This window comes from Labrus bergylta, chromosome 10 (assembly GCF_963930695.1).
Source record: "Labrus bergylta chromosome 10, fLabBer1.1, whole genome shotgun sequence".
Classification (NCBI taxonomy): Eukaryota; Metazoa; Chordata; class Actinopteri; order Labriformes; family Labridae; genus Labrus; species Labrus bergylta.
The window spans coordinates 11,768,432-11,788,169 of NC_089204.1; the positions used below are offsets into that span (position 1 = coordinate 11,768,432).

The 19,738-nt window shown below is 38.9% G+C and overlaps 1 protein-coding gene across 3 annotated transcripts in view; it reads left to right on the forward strand.

Annotated features, from left to right (window-relative positions):
• kif20ba (kinesin family member 20Ba) overlaps positions 1-19,738 on the forward strand; it is a 51,903-nt gene that overhangs the window by 19,487 nt on the left and 12,678 nt on the right. For 2 of the 3 annotated variants that reach the window (XM_029275699.2, XM_029275685.2), the window contains 6 exons: positions 77-232; positions 348-524; positions 4,101-4,229; positions 4,627-4,728; positions 5,503-5,712; positions 17,817-17,858. In XM_029275699.2, the coding sequence (XP_029131532.1) occupies positions 77-232; positions 348-524; positions 4,101-4,229; positions 4,627-4,728; positions 5,503-5,712; positions 17,817-17,858 (816 nt within the window). The remainder of the gene's footprint in view (positions 1-76; positions 233-347; positions 525-4,100; positions 4,230-4,626; positions 4,729-5,502; positions 5,713-17,816; positions 17,859-19,738) is intronic. The other variant, XM_029275693.2, reaches the window with a different exon arrangement.

Here is a 19,738-nt window from a genome sequence, read left to right on the forward strand (position 1 = left end):
TCTCATGTTTGTACTTGACTTAGCCCCAACCCTCAAATCAGGTATCAGATATTTAAACTGACATACTCTTGTACAGCTGTGTACAGAGAAACATCAGTCCGAACGCAGAAAGTGGCTGGAGGAGAAGCTGTCCCTGATTGGTCAAGCCAAAGAAGCAGAGGACAAGAGGAACCAGGAAATGAGAAAGTTTGCAGAAGACAGAGAACGCTACACTCGCCAGCAGAGCCAGTTGGTAAGAAAGTTTTTTTTTATTTTTTTTTATTTATTTATTTTTTTTCTCACTCTTTTGCATCCAGTGCATAACCAGGGTTCCTAATGATCATGTGGTGTGTTTCTCATTATGTCAGGAGTCCTTGACTTCTCAGCTGGCTGAGAAGGAGGAGTCCATGGATAAGTGGAGGAAGGAGAGAGACACTCTGGTAGCGGCTCTGGGGGTCCAGCTTCAGAAACTTCTCTCCAGCCAAACAGAGAAAGACAAACTCATCGAACAGTTGAGCCACAATAACACACAGCCACCACAAGAGGTCAGTATAACACAATGAAAATACAAATGTTTCTCTTTAATGTGTGCTCCCTGTATCTGTCAGAATGTGCTGCTTTTTACATCAGAGTCTGGCCTTCAGAAATTGGGTGGTACATTTTGGAATGTAAGACATCAGATGTTGCTATTCAATATTGCTATTATTTTAAATTAATCTGACATAAATATTGATTTCTGCATTTTCTTCAAATCTCCCATCACTCACATTTAAAGTAAATATGTCTGAAAATGATCAACATTCAGACCTAGATTCTTCCTCCTGTTTGAAACATCCTTGTAAGTTTCACCTTTGGAGTTTGTACAAACAGAAATATCCGAGCCACTGGTCCCCAATCATCGGTCAGGGCGAACCGCCTGCAGTGACGTTATTGATCAGGGTTTAGCCAGAGGGGAAACTATGCTGAGAGTTTGAACCTGTCGAGTGCACTGCATCAACAGTTTTCTGGCCACTTGATTCAAAAATTTAGCCTTTAGGTAACGTTATTGGCTGAATCCAACCTCAGTGTTCTGCAGGGAAAGAGGTTGAGAAACATCTCTTAGTCATTACTTTACTTGAGGACGAATGAGTCTGTTCAATGACCCGCTGAATTTCTCAATTCTTGACTCTCATGATGAGAGAGAGAGAGAGAGAGAGAGAGAGAGAGAGAGAGAGAGAGAGAGAGAGAGAGAGAGAGAGAGAGAGAGAGAGAGAGAGAGAGAGAGAGAGAGAGAGAGAGAGAGAGAGAGAGAGAGAGAGAGAGAGAGAGAGAGAGAGAGAGAGAGAGAGAGAGAGAGAGAGAGAGGATGCAGCGAAATGAGATGTCACTGTTTGATTTTTTTTCACAGCTGTTAGGCTTTAACATGTTTAAATGTTGAATATCGTACACTACTGTTGCACCTACTGATCATTCCAAATTCTCATTACTTCATTTCTGACACAACACTATCTTAGTGTTTCAATTAATGCTACTTTTATCTAGATCATTAAACTGGATAAATAATTCTATCCGACCAGTTACTGTCAGCTCAACTTGCTGCTTCATGCACAGTTCTTTCTGGCTTGAGCGATAACTTCAGTATGTTTTGGAGAGGAGTGAGAAAGAAACACAACAACGAGTAATGAAAGTATTGTGTCGTATAAGAAGGAAGCTGCAGCTCAGTTGTAGCACCTCCTAAATATCTGTGTCCACCAGAGCGAAGCGTTGGGAGACACACAGATTTGTGACATAAAACTGCTTCATTCATTTTTTTTTTTTTATATATACTGTTTTAATCACTTTTTCCTTTTTGGTTTAGCGAGGAGGAGACCCCTGAGAATAATTTGGCTTTTCAGTAAAATCCCTGTGACTGATGTACACTATGGGGGGTCATTTTGAGGCTTGGTTTGTTAATTTTACAGCCTGCCAAGCTGTTGCTCCTGCAGTGCTCTGTGCACAATGAAGCAGCTAAAAAAGAGAGAGAGAGTAGAGATTACATTGACTCAGTGCAAGTTAATCAGAGTTTTCTATCCTGATGGTGTGAATAAAAGTTACACAGCCGAGGATTCCTCCTGATCGAGGAGATGGTCATCATGTGCTTATTAAGTTTCGGGGGATCTGTTAGACAACCCTGCTTTCCTTTTCCTCTCTGGAAAATAGCAGGAGTGAAGTAGCATTTTCACCATGGAGCCAGATTTCTGTTTCAAATGTGTTACAATAGTTTCCCCTTCCAATTTTATTCTCGCTGAGCTTTTGTGTGGTTTCAAAGAAACAGTTTATTTTTATTTTTTTTATAACAACCATACAGGTTTCCCAGGATTATACACCACAGTCAGTGTGAAGGGCACGCTTTAATAATTCACCAAATCATTCCAACACCAGCTTCAGAGTCTCATATGACTGCAGTGATTTTAATAAAAAATGTGGCTGGCATCATTAGAAGAGAGTAGCATTCAATTGTATACTGGTGTCTCTGTATTGGCAAAAGCCACAAAGGATATGAAAAATACTCGACAATGTGACGGAGAGAAACAACCTGCTTTAGCAGAGACTCATTGTTCAACTGCACTACAAATCATTAGGGCATTGGTTCTCTTTTTGTTATCCACAGAGAACATCTACATATGATGCTGTGATTGATTGAATCAAGTTAAAAATCTCAGACACTAAGATTAATTTTTTGCTACTATTGGTTATTAAGGGCCATGTCATGCTGAGTGTTTTTACTTTTTCAGATAGAGCTTGGTTAAGCTGTGTTAAATTATTAGCCACTGAAAGTGTATCTTTTTTTAATACTATAGCAATGAAAGTGGTCTCTCTTCAGGGCCTTTCAGATTGGACATGTGTGCTGTGTGTCGCTGTCAAACCCAGTCATTGTTTATGTGTTGCTCTGCGCAAAAGTGTATTTGCACCCAGCTGAGCGCAATGCAAGGTCGCACTGGCCTTTCTTGAGCACTGCTCTGAAGTTAAAATATGTTCAACTTGGGCGCACCGCTCTGTGACGTCACCTCAGCGCATCCAATTAGATCCCAACAAACGGTGTCTCACTTTCCTGAGCTGTAGTTTACAGACCTACCGGGACATCGAAGAAAAGTATCTAGTTTTGTAAAAACAAAATGTCCAATAGTTTGGGCGTACCCGGTATGTTTAAAACAGCAGCACGAGTATGTGTCGTGCTTCTGAAGTGGTCGTTATAGAGCTGCAGCTCCTGTGCGAGCCTAAACTTCCTCAAGACCTGTCGTGCTCTGAGGAAAGGTAAGTGCTTTCTACTGAATAGTCGGTCACCAACGTCCAACGTTGCTTTTTGCTCGTGTGCACTCCCCTTCTGCTCTGCGCCGTACTTTGCTGCAAGCGCAGCACTACACCACGTCCTATCTGAAAGACCCTTTACTCTCTGACTCCTTCAAGTTAGTGTGGGACTTATGGATGGATGCTGATGTAACAAAGCAAGTACAGAAGCATCAGAGACTCTTGAGGGCTTGGTGTTTAACTTTAATACGTTTAACAGCAACCAACTGTGTTTTTTCGTCTTCATAGGAACTGCTTTGGGTAAAATATCAAGTACGAGAAGTTGTGATTGAATGCTGGGTCAGATTCTTGATCTTCATGTGTACATTTAATTAACAACCTTTTTTACTCACAACTTTTTGTTCAGGCACAAAGTAAATGCAATACAGTCATGGGTTAGGGCAATTCCATATTTTTGTACTGATCATGTTGTCTTGTGAGTTTGCCTTTCTGGACATGGTTTGTGCTAATACAGGTTCCAGGGCTCTGTGGTTTTACTTTGGTTTCTCCCTGATTATGAACTGTTCTCCTTTCATCAGAAATGGAAACCACGACTCTTTATAGGAGAGGAATATACATTTTTTTAAAGCAGTCAATACAAAGTGTTTTGTAATGAGCACTAGCTTTTCTTTAACTTTGAGAAGAACCTGCTAGTTGTATTTTTAATTATAAAAATAGTTTGAGCGTCCTAATGATTTTGAAAGAGATTTTAAAGAATATAGGTTTTTACATCTTATTTCTATTGCAGTTATGGTTCATAGCTCTGCACAACATCTTTTTTTAACATCCTGAGTGTCTTGAACTTCTTCTTACAGCATGGCGATGATGGTGGCAACGACCTGACGAAGCTGCAGGCTGCTCTCTCGGAGAGGGAGGCTGAGATCGTACAAATGCAGGAAGAGCTCAAGGACTTGAGAACCAAGCAGACCGACACAGTCACACAGGTCAGTCCTAAAGAAACATTCATCCCCTCTGTAGTATCATGAAACCAACGCTACGCCACCAAAAGGTAGCTTCTTAGAGATTGTCTTAGTGTTGTACATCTAAACCCAAGCCAAATCTTTACTCTTTTTTTTTTATGCCACACTGTAATGGATTTTACAGCTGCATGTCAGAAACTGTCCGCTGCAAGAACAAAGTAGGCATTTTTAATATGCATATGAAAGTGTTCTTTGTATTGGAATAGCTTCACTCTGGAATCCTTCACATAGGCTGTGGTAAAACCTTTCAAATATATGCAGGGAGATAAGATTAAACATATTATATTATTGTTAACTTGTTTTTGGATTATATATTTTTGTCATGATTTACAATATATTTTTTAACTTCTGCCTCTGACAGAGTAATGAGTGCCCTGCTACATTGGTCAAGAAACCAGAGAGTGAAACAATCAACAGGAAGTCTGGAGGACGGAGGGATACGAGGGCGTCAGTCAGCAGTCAGGTAAGCTCATGAGATGAACATAGATTGGTCCGTAGTAAAGTTTGTACAGACGTTTGTCGAGACATTTTCTTTTGGGGTTTAAGATGCGTATTAAACACACCAGCAGTGTCACGATACACTCAGCTTAGTGACCAGACTATACAAGATATTACCGTAGGTTCAAAGACGAGATGGTCTTTACACTATTCTTAAGACTCTACAACTCTACAATTCACTTAGCAGATGCTTTTATCCAAAGCGACGTACATCAGAGTAAGTACAACACTAATTCATTCATTCATACCGACACCGAAGCAGCGGGAGCAATGCAGGGTTAAGTGTCTTGCCCAAGGACACATCGGACAAGAAAACTTTGATGATAAAAGAATGGAAATACTGCCTTCTGTTCAGTTTCAAGTCACAAAATACAAAACAATGCCATTCCATTTTTAAATATTTTAACTACTTATCATCTTGTAGTGCATGTCGCTGCTTACATATTGTCCGTGTCTTGTCTGTCATTCTGTCGTCATTACTGGTTTCCACCCAAAAAGCTACAATATAGAAGACTCAAAGGAACCAAACTATTCAAGAGGTTATCTGTAATGAGTGGGCAGTCAACATTTACCACCTAAACCTTTTTTTTGTATCATCTTGCTCGGCAACACTTTCCCCGGTGTGGATCCTCTGCCTGTTGTGTCTGCTGTCAAACCATCTGCACAAACACACAAAGCAGCCTCCATTGTCTCTTCAATGACCCAAAATGTGACTGTAAACACATTTTTGGTACCACAGGGTTCAGCTGGCTTTCCTTCAGTCTTGGACTCCTCTGAGATTTCCACAGAGAATGGCAAGACGAGACGCTTCCCCCGGCCAGAGCTGGAGATCTCCTTCAGCCCTCTGCAGCCAAACCGCATGGCCCTGCGACGCCAAGGAGAGGAGAACGCCGTCACTGTCAAAATCACCCGCTCGGCACGCAAGAGGAAGAGTGGAGAGATGGAAAGGGTAAGAACTAGTCACATAAAAACAGCTTGAGAGCAACTTTCTACAGAACAAGCACAATTTTTTTATATCCATAAATAAGAGATAGTGTTTGGTGTTTTTAGTTTGGGATTGACTAAACATTCAGATGTATTTTACCCTTTTGGGCACATTTCCTACCATATTCGTCAAACTACAAAAAATGAATGGAAGTGGGAAAAAAAAACAATGTTCACCCCTAGGTTGTCCAAAAATAAAAACTCCCTAGAGAACTAAAAACAACTGCAGTACAACATAAGCCCCCAAAATTGGCCCTTTCAGTCATTTCCAGAGATGAAAGTTCATTTTTCACATATGTTCTCGGGAGGAAATGTCAGTGTGGAACCTTTCCCTGAGCGACCATCAATCCAGCAGAAGTAGTGTATGATTGCCTCCACTGTTACTTCTGGGAATGAGGGAACTGTAGTTTGCTAGCAGTTTTACATTTGGCACTCCTATACCACCACATGGCAAACTCAAGCAATCAGGATGCGTAATCTTATTGTCCGTGAATATGGAATCATTTTAGTTTTAATGCTTGAGTTAAATTGTGCTGGAGAATTAGTGCTCATTTCCTGGTTGTTCTAAATGTTGGTGTCACTCTTGCTGCGGAAGTTTAACATGCGACTTGGGCCTGATACTGTTATATGAGCCGATATCTTCATATATCCAAGATCTATTTTAATCTTTAGAAATAGATGTAGATATAGACACATTTATTGCATTAATCCCTCAAATTCAGTGATCATGCTCTTGTGGAAATGATCATGAAGACAAGATGGTCACTCAACTGGAAATTAACTGCGCATGTTAACTGTCATACTGTACATGATATTTATTTACCTCGCAGTCCTGCTGCCTTTGTCTTTCTTGCAGCATTGATTGACAAACACTTGTCATTTCCTGCTTTGAGATAATTCAGTTGCATGCACTTTGATGCCATAGATCTCCTTGCTACAAGAAACAAGGCAAAAATAAGATCACAGAGATGAAAATGCAAAAGAAAAGCTATTACCGGAATATGAATAGAGACATAGTCACATTTCTTCTTTTTTTATGTCACCATTGGCCTCACTAATACTACCAATAGCATTGTGCAATTGACTGGAACTCAATGAATGCCATTTGCATACTGTGTAGGCGATGTGTGACAAGTGCAAGTAACAAGGTCAACAAGCCAATCCCATCTGTGCTATTTGGAAATGGATAACACAGGCCTCATCCTGTGATCAGCTGGATGCCACGGCTGTTCCGTGAAAACACTTGCATGTCCCACATTGTGTTTTAAAAAGTAATCCCAGAAACAGAGCAAAGGGGCTCCATGGAAACGAAAACGGGCATTAAGACTTGCTAAGTGAGGCTGCATCGGATGGCAAGCGGGGTAAAGGTATTTTTCAGGAAACCGTCTCGCTGGAATTTGATTAAATGCAATGGAGGAATTGCACTTATGTTGATTTGTTTGTTTTGATTAATGCAAGGCAAGTAGGCTAATGCCTCTGTTACAATTGGCTCCCAAATGCATGTAACACATACAAATGCTAAAACAAGCAAGCATAAACGTACACACAGCTCAGACAGATACATGCTTTGTACCATAGACGGCTGATATAATGTACACATGCATATGCACAAATATGTTGGATTGTGAGGAGTACACACACACACACACACACACTGCATTAGTTTTGCATAGAGACATTTTACTGCATATTTAGCTTCTTTTTTTTAAGCACATTTACAGCAGATAATAATATCATGCATACCCAGATTGAATCTGTTCATAAGACTTTGCATATGACTTTTATATCATGCTGCTGCACATACATTTTCTGACGAATGTTATTTTGATTCATTGTTCGATTTATTTTCCGAACATTAATGTCTACAGATTCATTTTGTTAAGAATATGAATAATCATGTCTTGGTTGAGACAGGTACATCAGGTATTAGTAATAAGGGTCAAATTGTGTAATATGAATACACCAGAGTATCTCAGTAGTTTGTTAAATTATTGCATGAAGTTATACATTTTTAAAATCAGCAGTGGATAAGTCGTTGCACAACTGTTTTTTTTTTTAACCTATCTCTGGTGATTGACACCTCTGGTTGATACCGTCATGTTTTACGTGTTTCGAATGACAACCTGAGAACTAGAAGTTTCCCAACACAACTGATTTAAAGACGCAGAAGGGTCTTCTAGCTCTGGCTTGTCATAATACTTCAGTTAAGTCACTCTTCTTTGTGCTTTTTAGTTTTTGCTTTATCTTCTTCGTTTGTTGTTCAGTAGCAAAGGTTACAAGCACGACTGCTGCCTAGAGTGGGATGTGGATACTACCATGTGTGACTGTCTTATTTTTCCTCCCGTCAGACGTATTTGTATTATGACTGAATGCAGCGAACAGTGACATTTGTACTGTGAGAAATACAAACACTATAACCCTAACCATATTCATCAACCCAATCTGTTTCCCTATAAAATATTTTGAATGTTTGACGTATAACACCATATACCTTTTATATAACTTAAAACATATTTGACCTTAACAATAAAAAAGAGTAGACTTACCTGTAGGGACAATATTTTTGTGTATTGTTCATATGCGTCCTCAATTTGGATTGTGACTCATATTATCAAAAAATATTGTTGAAACTTGAAAAAAGGTATGTGGTGTAAACATAGCGCCAAGTCATTGTAGTGGATATAAATGATACAGCCACATGCATGCGTTCACAGATGGGTCAGAGAAAACAATCTCATAAATCATAGATACCCCTTACAAGGAGAAACACACTCAGTGCCACATTTGTGATTGAACAAAAACACCCACACACACAGCCCCATATGCTCCCCTCAGAGAACACATTGAACAGGCCTTCTGCTAAGAGGAACAATAGGGCAGGTACAGTTCACTCACAGATAACATCAGGTTAATGTTTGTCACAGCCTCTACAGCTCCTCTGTTTCACAAACGATTCTCTTATTTTCCTCCTGCTTTCTTTCTCGCTTGTACAGGTCATAAGTAAAATATGAAAAAAGGAGTCCTGTCTACTAGGTCTTATCACTGGCTTTAATTATTCAGGATGCTTAGTCCTAAAATTCTGAAAAGAAATTCCTGTCGTAGCGGCAGAACAGGCCAGTCTGTGTGCTCCTGTTGCCCCTGTTTTTTGTACCATAGATAAAGTATATGATCATTGACCTTTTCCACACCATCGTCCCAAATATAGCTACATTAAAGCACACGTCATTATTTTAACATCATCATCGATATTTGTTGGTGTTGGCTGCACGTTTTTCATCTTGTAAATTTCCCAAGAGGCAGTGAGCTTGAGAGGTGCCAATATATTTTGAGTACTAAGGCATGACAATACCGTATGCTGGTTATTCAGCCTTGCAAGGACTGTTTAAAGGATAACTACTGATAAAGTTACGTTAATAGCTATAGGAGTTAAAAATAAAAAAGACACTTTTTTTGGTCTGACACCTTACAAATTAAACTATGATTAGGATAATGTCAAACTCACAAATAAAGGACTCTGTTCTGTTTGATAGTCTTGGCAGAGAAGTGATTTGATGAGTTGAACTTGTCTCGAAATGTAACTTGACCAATCCTGTAATCTACAGTCCATGGAAGTGTGTTTGATGTAGTGTAGATAGACTGAGTTAAATGATGTGTTTACATTCATCAATATATCTCATCCAACAATGACTTCACATTCTTAGGAAGCCCTTTCCTGAACTCCAAGACTTTTTTATTTCAATTGTTTGTTTAATAGCCCCCAGTTGATGCATGACTACCACTGGTATATAAGCATATCCCTGTTATCACACTGAATGTCAAACACACACAAGTTGGACTTCTTCTTTGTCTACAGTGTTTAGCACATCCATTTGGGCAGGAGATCTTGTGATGTGGTGTCATTCCATCTTGGTGCAGGATGGCAGACAAATCCTTTTGACACCTTTTTAGTCAGGGGACTTACTGTCAGTATTTTTTTCTGGCTTCAGTTTTCACACCTGCAGTGACAACAACTAACTTTTAGTGAGTGAGTAACTTTCTGTTGCCAAAGGCAAGAGTAAGAATGCTTTGCAGATCATCAAAATAAATGTTGAATTTTACCATTTTCAAAACTTTTGTTAAAAGTATGCTTATATTATCTGTTGTTTTTTTTCTGTGATTTATTAGACGAATGGCAAGACAAGCTTTGATGGAAGACAGCAGATCAAATGCGTCATGAGCAACGGGAATGTCTAGAACCTAGTCCATCAAAACCTCTCCTCTACTGGTCATTGGTTAAAAAAGAAGTCTCTCAAAACTTCCATCAAAATAATGCGTAATGCTATCAGCTTTTCCCTTTAAAACAGTGTTTATTATCTAATAAAAGGTGCCAATTTAGGGGGAAATAATACAAAATTTGAAAAGAAATAAACACAACTCTTTAAGGTGAAATTGAAAGTAAATAGCTAATGAAAAAGGTGCATCTTGATTGCAGCAGTCAGCAAATTGCACTTGAAATTTTGTATCTGAAAACAACCAAATTGTAAAAATACTGTCTTCATGTAATTGTTGCTGAAACTCACTTTTTCACCAAATGCATCTTGACACTGCAGTCATCTTCAATCCATGGAAAGTGAACCCCCCTGAATAAAAGATGAATACCGTCCTGAGATGGCATCAAGAAAAAAATATATTTATAAAGTGAATGAAACAACTTTGTGGTGTGGTAACTTAAAACACGCTGCTCATCTGAACAGTTATAAAAAGAAGTAATGCTTTGAAGATGGGTTTCATATAAATTAGAACTTTTTCAACAGAAGTGCTAAGATGTTCAAGTTTCCAGATCATCTGCACTTCAATGAATAGCACATGTACAAATCCTTAATGTTGTGTTAGCTCAGTCACTAGTACAGACATAGAGAACTTTGTCTATGATAAAGTCTAAAAAAAGACAAATGCTGATTTTCAATATGAACAGTTTTTGGAAATTGGGGCTACTCGTGTATCAGCTGTCACAAAAAATATTGTTATCGGTATCAAATAAACCTTTGTGCCCAATCCCAAAAGAAAACTTGCATGTAGGGAAGTTTTCATGACCGCTTTCTTGCATATAGGAATAGATATTTAATTTGAGTGCCATCCCAAAACAAATTTGTGATCACTTTTACTGGATCATAGGAAAATAACAAAACAAGTTCATTATTTAAAACAATGTCTGAGATGCCAAAGTTGTAGTTAGTTATATTGTTTTCAAGAATTTCACAGCTCCTCAAGAGACGTAAGTGGTGTGACAAGAAGGGCCCCCTACACTACACATCTTCCCTCTTCAATATTTAAAAACCTTCAGTAGTGGGAAGCGTGTAAAGACGTGTTAGCACTGTGCCTACATGCACTGACTAAAGCTCATTAGCTGGGACATATTAGGCTACATTCATGGTAAAAGTATTCCCATATCTACACTCCTTTGATTCTTTCTCCGTGAACTTCGTTGGTATGATGACATTTCCCCGTTTGATACCAGCAGTGGGAGTACTTATAAGGGAGTGAAAGCTTTGCGATGAAACCCCGAAGTAATTCCACTAATGACTGCCGTTCTGCTGACTGAGGTTAGTTTCAAGAGAGAGAACTGGAACAGAAACAAAAGCAAGGGATGTGCAATGAAAAGCTCAGAGTTTTCTTTTTTTTCTTTTTTCTTTTTCGGGGGTCGTGTGGGGTGTAGTGCGTGTAACACATTCGAAGTGATGGGACGTCGCATCACAATTTATTCTTTGGATCGGTGGCACTCCAGTCAACAGTCATGAACATGAAAACATCTCATTTTGAAGGCAATTAAAAAAATACTGTGACGGCAAGATGAGAGAGCCAGACAAATTCTCTGTGGGTATAAGGATAATTTTTGCATGTTAACACTAAATAGTTTTAAAAGTTTGCTAACAGTGGACTAAAATGACAAACATCGGTTTGACTCGTGTTGTTATTTTTAATCATGAAAAAGAATTAGCTTTATTTCGATTGTCGTTTGTTGAACACTTTGGACTCTAAGAAATAACTTCATGCTGTTGCCGTAATGACCCAGTTTCCATTCGAAAAAACATTTTCCTAAACCTCGTATAACATTTGTGAGATTTTATGGGAGTTTTGGGATGTTAAGGGCCTGAGGGTCAGTGTGACAACACATCAACACCTGTCCGTTTTCATATTGAAGAGAGCCAAAAAAATGAGGTGGAAGTAACTCTTTTACTCATAAACAGAAAAGGGGAGAGGATGTGGTTCTGAGAAACAAAGTGGGAAAGGTGAGTTCTGAGAAATGGTACAAGATGAATTGAGGAACAGAGTACAGAGAAGGGTGGATGCAGCACAGAATAAATAAATTGAGAGAGACTGGTGTAGGGTTGTGGGCTGGGGTGGGTGGTGGGGAAGGGGGAAAGCCAGAGGAAGAAAGTCAAATGAAACAAGACAGGGAGTAAGGATAGACGGCAAGAGAGACAGAGAGGGAATACAGCAGCGGAGGGGGAGGAGGGTTTTGGAAGAAAAGAGGAGAAAACACGGTGGAAATAGGAGAAGGGGAAGATAAAAGTGGCAGGCAAGCAGAGTTGAAGAAAAGATTCTTAGGTTGGTGGAGTGGAGTTAGTTGGAAAGATGAAAGAGGGGTGATTGTGGGCAGAGTGGTTGAATTGGAGCAGAGAATAAAAAGCAATGGAGGAGCATAAAAACGGAGCAGCAGAATCTGAACGTTGCTGCTGAGAGTTTAGATCTGAGAAGAATCTAACTGCACAGCATATACATAATGTACTCAATCATTAAAACATGTCCCTCGTTATCACTATCACACAGTCACATTTAAAAAAAAAAAAAAAAAAACTAAATGTGTATTCTTACTGTAGCTTAGGAAACCCATCCATCTTAAGACAATATATAATCACGATCTTTGCATCACAATAAGGTGGCAGTGGCTCAGTTTTAGAGTTGATCAACTGGAGGGTCGAGGGTTCAACAGTACAATGCTTTCAAATACTTAACAGAAGGGTGGCTGCAAACACATGAAGCGTTAACGATGGCGGGGAATGATGAAGTGATAGGAATTCAAATGAAACTGTAGAGGAGTGGGGAGGGGGTTCGCTGGACGGAGAGAGCAAAAAGCGTGAATCAAAACATAATCCATATTTTTGCAGAGGCTCTGCAGACAAAGTCACTACGACAAAAGTATGAAGGCCCATAAGTGTGAATTGAGCAGCATTTTTATACAAATCCACAGTTTCCACATGGTGTGGTATACTTTGGAAACCTTGCGTTTAGAAAAAGAGAGTATGTACTGGAGGGCAAATCATATTAATAATATTGTCTGAAGTTGTTGTAAAGCAACATATTCATACACTCTTTAAATCAACATCGCCTTGAGTTATTGCTAAAAAAAAAAACAAGTCTACTGACTTTTTTCCTCTCTGCGTCACTCCATGTATACAGATACAACACAACCTATACTTACTGAAACCTACTGTCCCCCTTCACACAGCATATCATTGATCACAGCTTGCTCTTACTTGCTATCTCCCACTCTAGTTACACAACCTCTAATAGAGGCTTTCTAGTCCCATCAAAAACCTCCCACCAACTGTTTCAGTCCTCATCAACATTAGAGGAATAATGATATAATTGCAGCACGGAAATAGCTGTAAATCCACAAACAACACTAAAATGAATTTTACTTGTGTCACTAATTGTAGTTGATCTTTTTTTTTTTGACAAAAAAAAGAATCCCCTGAGCCCTTGGCATAATTACTCTGGGTACTTAAGTGTTCACTTTCTAAAGAGCATTCAAATCACTCCAAAAATCAACCTTTAACTGTGACTCTGTTTTAAGAAAAGAACATGTGTGGCATTTGCATACTGTCTCAGAAAACCCAAATTAGCTATTCTTGATACCCAATCAATTGATTTTTGGATTTACACACAGGAATGGGATTCAGAATTATTTAAATGGGTAATTTGTCCTGCAGAAAGCCTAGTTTAAAGTCAAGTGTATGTCTCTTACCTAGTTCGGTTTTAACTGTTGAAAAAAACATTTTATTGGAAGTTGAATTAAATCCAACCAGGATTTAAAGAAATGTAAATACAATTATTTTTTTCAATCATATGGATAAAACCAGTCTAAATGTCATGAAAAGTGTATAAAGCCAGTTCTTGGCAGATAAACTCATACAACTTGAAAGAGGAAGGGTACATCAGGTCTGTGGACCTTCATTTGTTCTAGACCCTTCTTTGTAGTTTAATGCAGCTGTAAAATTCTAAATGTGACTGAAGTTTCATAGTACAGCCAATGTTGTGTTTCCACAAAACCATTTTGTGTGACCTTCCAAATGCCCCCAGAATTTGGAAACCGAAATAAAAACGTAAATGCTATGGATTTAAACTATATCTAGTTTACATGGTTCTCCTCTTAAAAATGTATACATATTTTTAAGTTCATTTGATATTTAAACTTTTTGTGATTTTGTTTTTCTGATTTAAAAGTAGCCCCTTTAAATGATAAATTTGAATCAATTAAATAATCACAACTTTTGTCCTTGGTCTGGACTGGTGAAAGAATAACAAGTTCGGCCACTTGTCTAACAAACCTTTTAGATCTATTCCTTTCATCACAGACTTGCATGATATGTGACATTTGTCCTGTAAGGCTGAGGTCTATAGATTTTGTGCATCTGTTACCAGTATCACGGTTTCTCCTCTAAGAGTCGGTGTGTCTTTCAGCCATTTGACTGTGCCTCCATCATCTCCTTCCTAGCAACTTCGGTTCTGCATAGACAGTCTGTGGAAGATAAACATATTGCTATCCCAAGAGAGGAGGATTTGGAGAAATGGGATCAGGTTTTTTTTCAGAATATTTGTTTCTAACTTTTAGGGTTTTGGTTAAGATGCTGGTGTCAGAGTTTGCCAAGCTATCCTGTTTTTTGACATGGGGCATCCATCAGTTTAGTTGAGGTGTACTTCTTTAGTTCAGGGGCTTTTAAATCACAATCTCACAGTGGTATAGAGCTCTGTGGTCAATAACTGGCAGACATTGGTGATCGATGATGGCATTGACAATGGCCCAAACTGTAGCTCGAAACTATGTTGTTGTTGTTTTTATCAATTGTTGCTCAACCTCCTTTCAGTGAGGTTTGTATTTCTGTTGCATTGAAGTACTCAACGCCAATGTTGCTCCAGAGGTAGACAGTACTATACGGTTGCCAGAGTGTGTTTTAGAGGTCTGCTGCATCCATTTAACTCAATCTATCTCTCTCTCTTTCCCTGCTGGAGTGTCTGCAGACAGGCTCTTGGCCTATCCTTGATCCAGCTGAGAGTCAGCACGGGCACAGGCAGAGTTCACCACTGATTAAAAACACTTAAGAGAAGCACACAGAGGTCAGGGAGAGAATAAGAGTCAAAGTACAGATGGACAGAGTAAGGTCTTCAGAGCTCTATTTCTAAATTGCAGTTTTGCATTTATTCAGGTCAGTCAACAGAAAAGAAGAACAACCTATCCATCCCTCCCAGTTACTGTCTTCAGCTCATTACTAATTGGATAGAGTGGATGAGTAGTAAGGCACATGAGCTTCTTTTTTTACAGTGTTTGTGATGCATCAACACAAAAAGGAAGAAGTGATTAATTAAAATATACCTCATTACGTTTTGTTGTTACAGGGCCAAAATGGGATCTTTTCAGCTTTGCTTGTAGTTGCCCTACTGACTGGTTAAGGACAATAAGTGAGTAAAACCTGGTGAAGATAAATGTTCTCATAAATTTAAACGTAAACGGAAGGGAGACAAGTTTCAGCCACAGTGGCATACGAACACGCTGCAGCTCAATTTCCCCATAGATTCAAGACTAGATCCTGGTAAAGATTAAAGTTATTCACTAAGCATCTTAGCTCTTAAGAGACCTCCTAAAGTGTAAATCTGAGGATGAAGAGTTTCTCACACAGAGGAAAGAAGAAGAGATAGGTGATCACATACATCACAGCCTCCTACAGTTACGAGCATGGTGAATAAACATGAGCAAATAAATATAAGGAAAATAGAACATGTTAAATGAGAAGAGCTCAATTTATTAGAAAAAGTTAATTTTGCATCAGATTGGTTGATGAGTAAATTGTTGACTATTATTTCTGAATCAAAAGTAATGATCCTGGGCCAATGGTTATAATGTTCGACCACTGAGCTTTGAAAAAAATGTAACACATAGTAAACCCCTGGTGGAGGTTTGTTATTGGGCAGAAGAAGCCAGCTGTTGTTTCTGTTCTGTTGTCATGGTCAAACATGAGAGAAAATGTTGTCATTGTTAGAGACTTACAGCAAAAAAAATAATGAAAAAACATCACAATCGACCGATTTGTTTGTTTTTTTCGTCGTAAACATTGTCACAATCAATGCATCTATTGTGTCAACATCAAGGAGACAATAGAAACTTTTTTTCAAAACAGAAAAATAATCATGGCCTCAGACCTAATACTCCCAGAAGAATCAACCACTTCAATCCTTAACAATGGTTCAACTGCTTCCATTTTGATTTTGATTATAGATGTGTTTCCCCTCTTCTCTTCTACGTGTTCCTTTTGATGCTCTAAGAGCTGTGTTTTGTGTCAGGCAGAAGGAGGGTGCTTGTGCATGCAAACAATCAGAATGGCATAAAGTGATGTAAACACTTCTGCAGTCGGGTGCATGTTACTATCCTCCCCCTCTGACTAAAAAAATAGACCTTCTGTGAAAAACACAAAACATTTACGAATATTATCCACCTGAAAACAGAGGAATTACTGCTTTAAACATTTAACATGAATGCTGCATGTAGTAGTGAGACATGTGGGATCTAAAAGTGCTTGATGATTAAATTCTGCATGCCATGTTTGCATTTATGGCAATTTTTTATCCATTCCCATCAGGACCTGGACTGTATTAACTTTTAATGCTTTCTTGTAGAACTCTATGAAACATTAAAGTTAGGCCTTTCATTGTGACACTACTATAATAGACAATGACAAACTCAAAATCTGACTGAAGATAGATGAGTTCTTACTGCTAAAGAGAAGAATGCACTAAACAATTGAATGACAAATATTTAAAGCAAGCAGCCAGAATTCATGAACACCTTGGGCTTTGATTACCCCCATTCACTATGAAAAGGACTCTACAAGAAACATCTTAAAGTAATAGCTTGTATTTTGGGGAAATACGCTTGTTCACCTTTGTTACTAAAGTCAGCAGTCTGCCAGTAAGCCTAGCTATAGTGTTAAAACTTAATATTGGGGGAAACAGGTACCCTGTCCAAAGGTCATTTTAAGATTGTTGAGCTAATGCTGCTTCTTCAGGGTGTGCTTGCAATACTTTACATTGGCTACAAGCCCTTACTTCCTGGTTGCACTGATTGCATGGCAACTGCATTGGGCAAGACCTCTTCTGCAGCTTTTAGTGATTATTTCATTTTGGTGTATGTAAAAATGTACATTACTAAACATAAAAACACAGATGGACACATAGTACCCTGCCTCTAATTGGCCTTTAGCTTTCAGGTGTGTAGCATTGAGCAAGACATTGAACAGCAGTTTAATTTCTAATGAATTATTTGATATTTACTGGTGCTGGACACAGTTCATTTTCAGAGCGGTGTGTTTCCATGCATTGTTTTTCTTATTCAAGCTTGGTTAGCTCTTTGAAGTAAGCCTATACAAAAAAAAAAGAATTGTTATGCTGTTGACTGTGACAAAGAAGTTTTGTTCTATTTGGTTTTGAAGGTCTTTTACTGTACATTGCCAGAGATTGATCTTATTGCACATCAGAAGACATTTACATGAAGAAGTCACCTTTTCCAAGTTCTGACATTGGGCACCTTCTGAGTCTTTGAATCTCAGTGGGTGGGTTTGGCTTTGACTGGGTTACAATATTTAATCCTTAGAGCTTTGGCTTTTTTGCCCTAGCCCATTTTGATTTAAAGGTTTTTTTTTAGTAGTGCGTTATCTTTGACTGTGTTCTGCTTTAGAGTTATTGGTTAACTGTACTGTAGAGTAGTCTTGACTGCATCATAGGTTTGTTTTTAACCAAGTTCTTTCTTTTCTGAAGTCTTATATTTTCAGGAGGAGTAAACGAAGAACAACACAAGAGGTACTTTGTTTTTCTCGTACTAGCCACCATCATGTTTTCATTCCTCCAAATTCACAAGCACACAACCATACCTCATCGAAGCCTCCATCATCATTCACCAATTAATTACAGTTCCTTTTCAAATGCAGTGCTACCAAATGACTTACTCATCATGAACATCGTACACCTCTTGGTAAAGAGTTAAACGTCCACAAACTTCAGTGTGGTGGCAGCAGAAGTGAAAACATTAACAGAGCGGGCTTCTGAAACGAGTCTGATGCCCAGAATACACACAATTATTTATGTTAAATGTATATAAACCGCAATCTCAGCTGAGATTAACTAAAGACTTGCTGAGAGAAAGGCTGTATTTATATGTATTCAGGCAGATGGATGACAGCAAACTGAAACTAATATCAGGAGACCATTGTGACTGATGAAACCAGGGAGGTTCCGAATAATGGTAACCTAGGGGTGCTGGGGGCCTAGTGCTTGGTCTGCACGCTCCATCTTCAGATGCCACAGTCCTTAAAGCGGGCTACCCAGGTTCAAATCTCACCTGTGGTTCCTTTGCCCCCGTGTCAATCCCCACTCTCTCTCTCCATGATTTCCATCTCTTTTAATCTCATTTTAATGTCTTCCTGAGTCCATGTTCATTTAAAGCAGCAGGATTTGGGGGCTTTGTTGGACGGGTTGACAGTCCACTGCTGTAACTTTTGAACACATGATACAATGAGAGCGTCATTGCAAAACCAGATACTGCAAAATAATCAGTTTGTCTTGTTTATATTTTTATTCTTAACTGTTGGATACCCAAATCCTAATCCAAATTAGAATTTGGCCAAAGTGACGTCTTAGTCCTTTAAAAGTTCTCTTTTATTTCTCATTGGCAGTAGGGATATGATGTAGAAAACTGCATGTGTTCATACAGAATGCAGTAAAGATCTGAAAACAGATGTTATTGTCTTGCACTCTTTTTCTGTGCTTTACTGTAGGATAACTGGAGTAATTGGGGACATTGCTCCATGAAGGTTTTCTTAGCTGGACGGTTCAACTTATTGAACCATTTTCATGTTCAAAAGAGAAAACCATGACTAGTTGCAGAAGTCTCCCCCTTGTCCTAGATTACCCCCAGTATTAAACCTCATGAACACATTTTCTCTACAGCACAGTTTAGAACTACAACATGGGCGGGTTACCATGGGACTACGCAAAATATAAGACATGTGAGATATACGCAATGTAGTGTGTACACATCCAAACCACAGCATAAAAGATTCAAAGTTTGTCTGTAAAAGCTTTTCCTTTGCAGTTCGTACCCCGTTGACCAGAGAGTGTTTGGAAACTAGATTTGAACTCCCTCTGGTCTGCTCTAATTTTTGTTATCGCCTCACACTCTTGACTCTTTTGGAGTACAATCAAGCTGCAGCTCTTTCCTCCCTCTTGAAGAGAGGTCAGAGTGGATGCTGAGCCACAGGGCAGTGCTCCTGAAAATATTCCGAATTCAGTTCCTTGTTCAAGGACACTTGAGCGGTAACTGTGAGTTGAGGTGTAAAGTTATTATTAAAGGGCAGCTTGACCACGGGCTTACGCTGCTCCCATCTGAATATGGAGTCACTACAGGAATGAGTTCTTCCTGTACTACTCCACTTTAGTTTTAGCTTCGTAAAATGTGATAAAGACGAGGCTACTCACCCAGCTGAACTCTCGGATCCACAGTTCTGGGTATTTAAGCTTTTGGCTTTTTCTTTGTAAAGATTTTATTCCCGGAGCTTTTTTTTTTTTTTTTACATGTTGATAACAGTCTGCAATCTCTTCCCTACACATTATGTTTATACATTTGGGTAAAAGTTTTCCTTCAAGATACTATCTCCCTCTCACTGCTTTTAGAGGATTCTCCA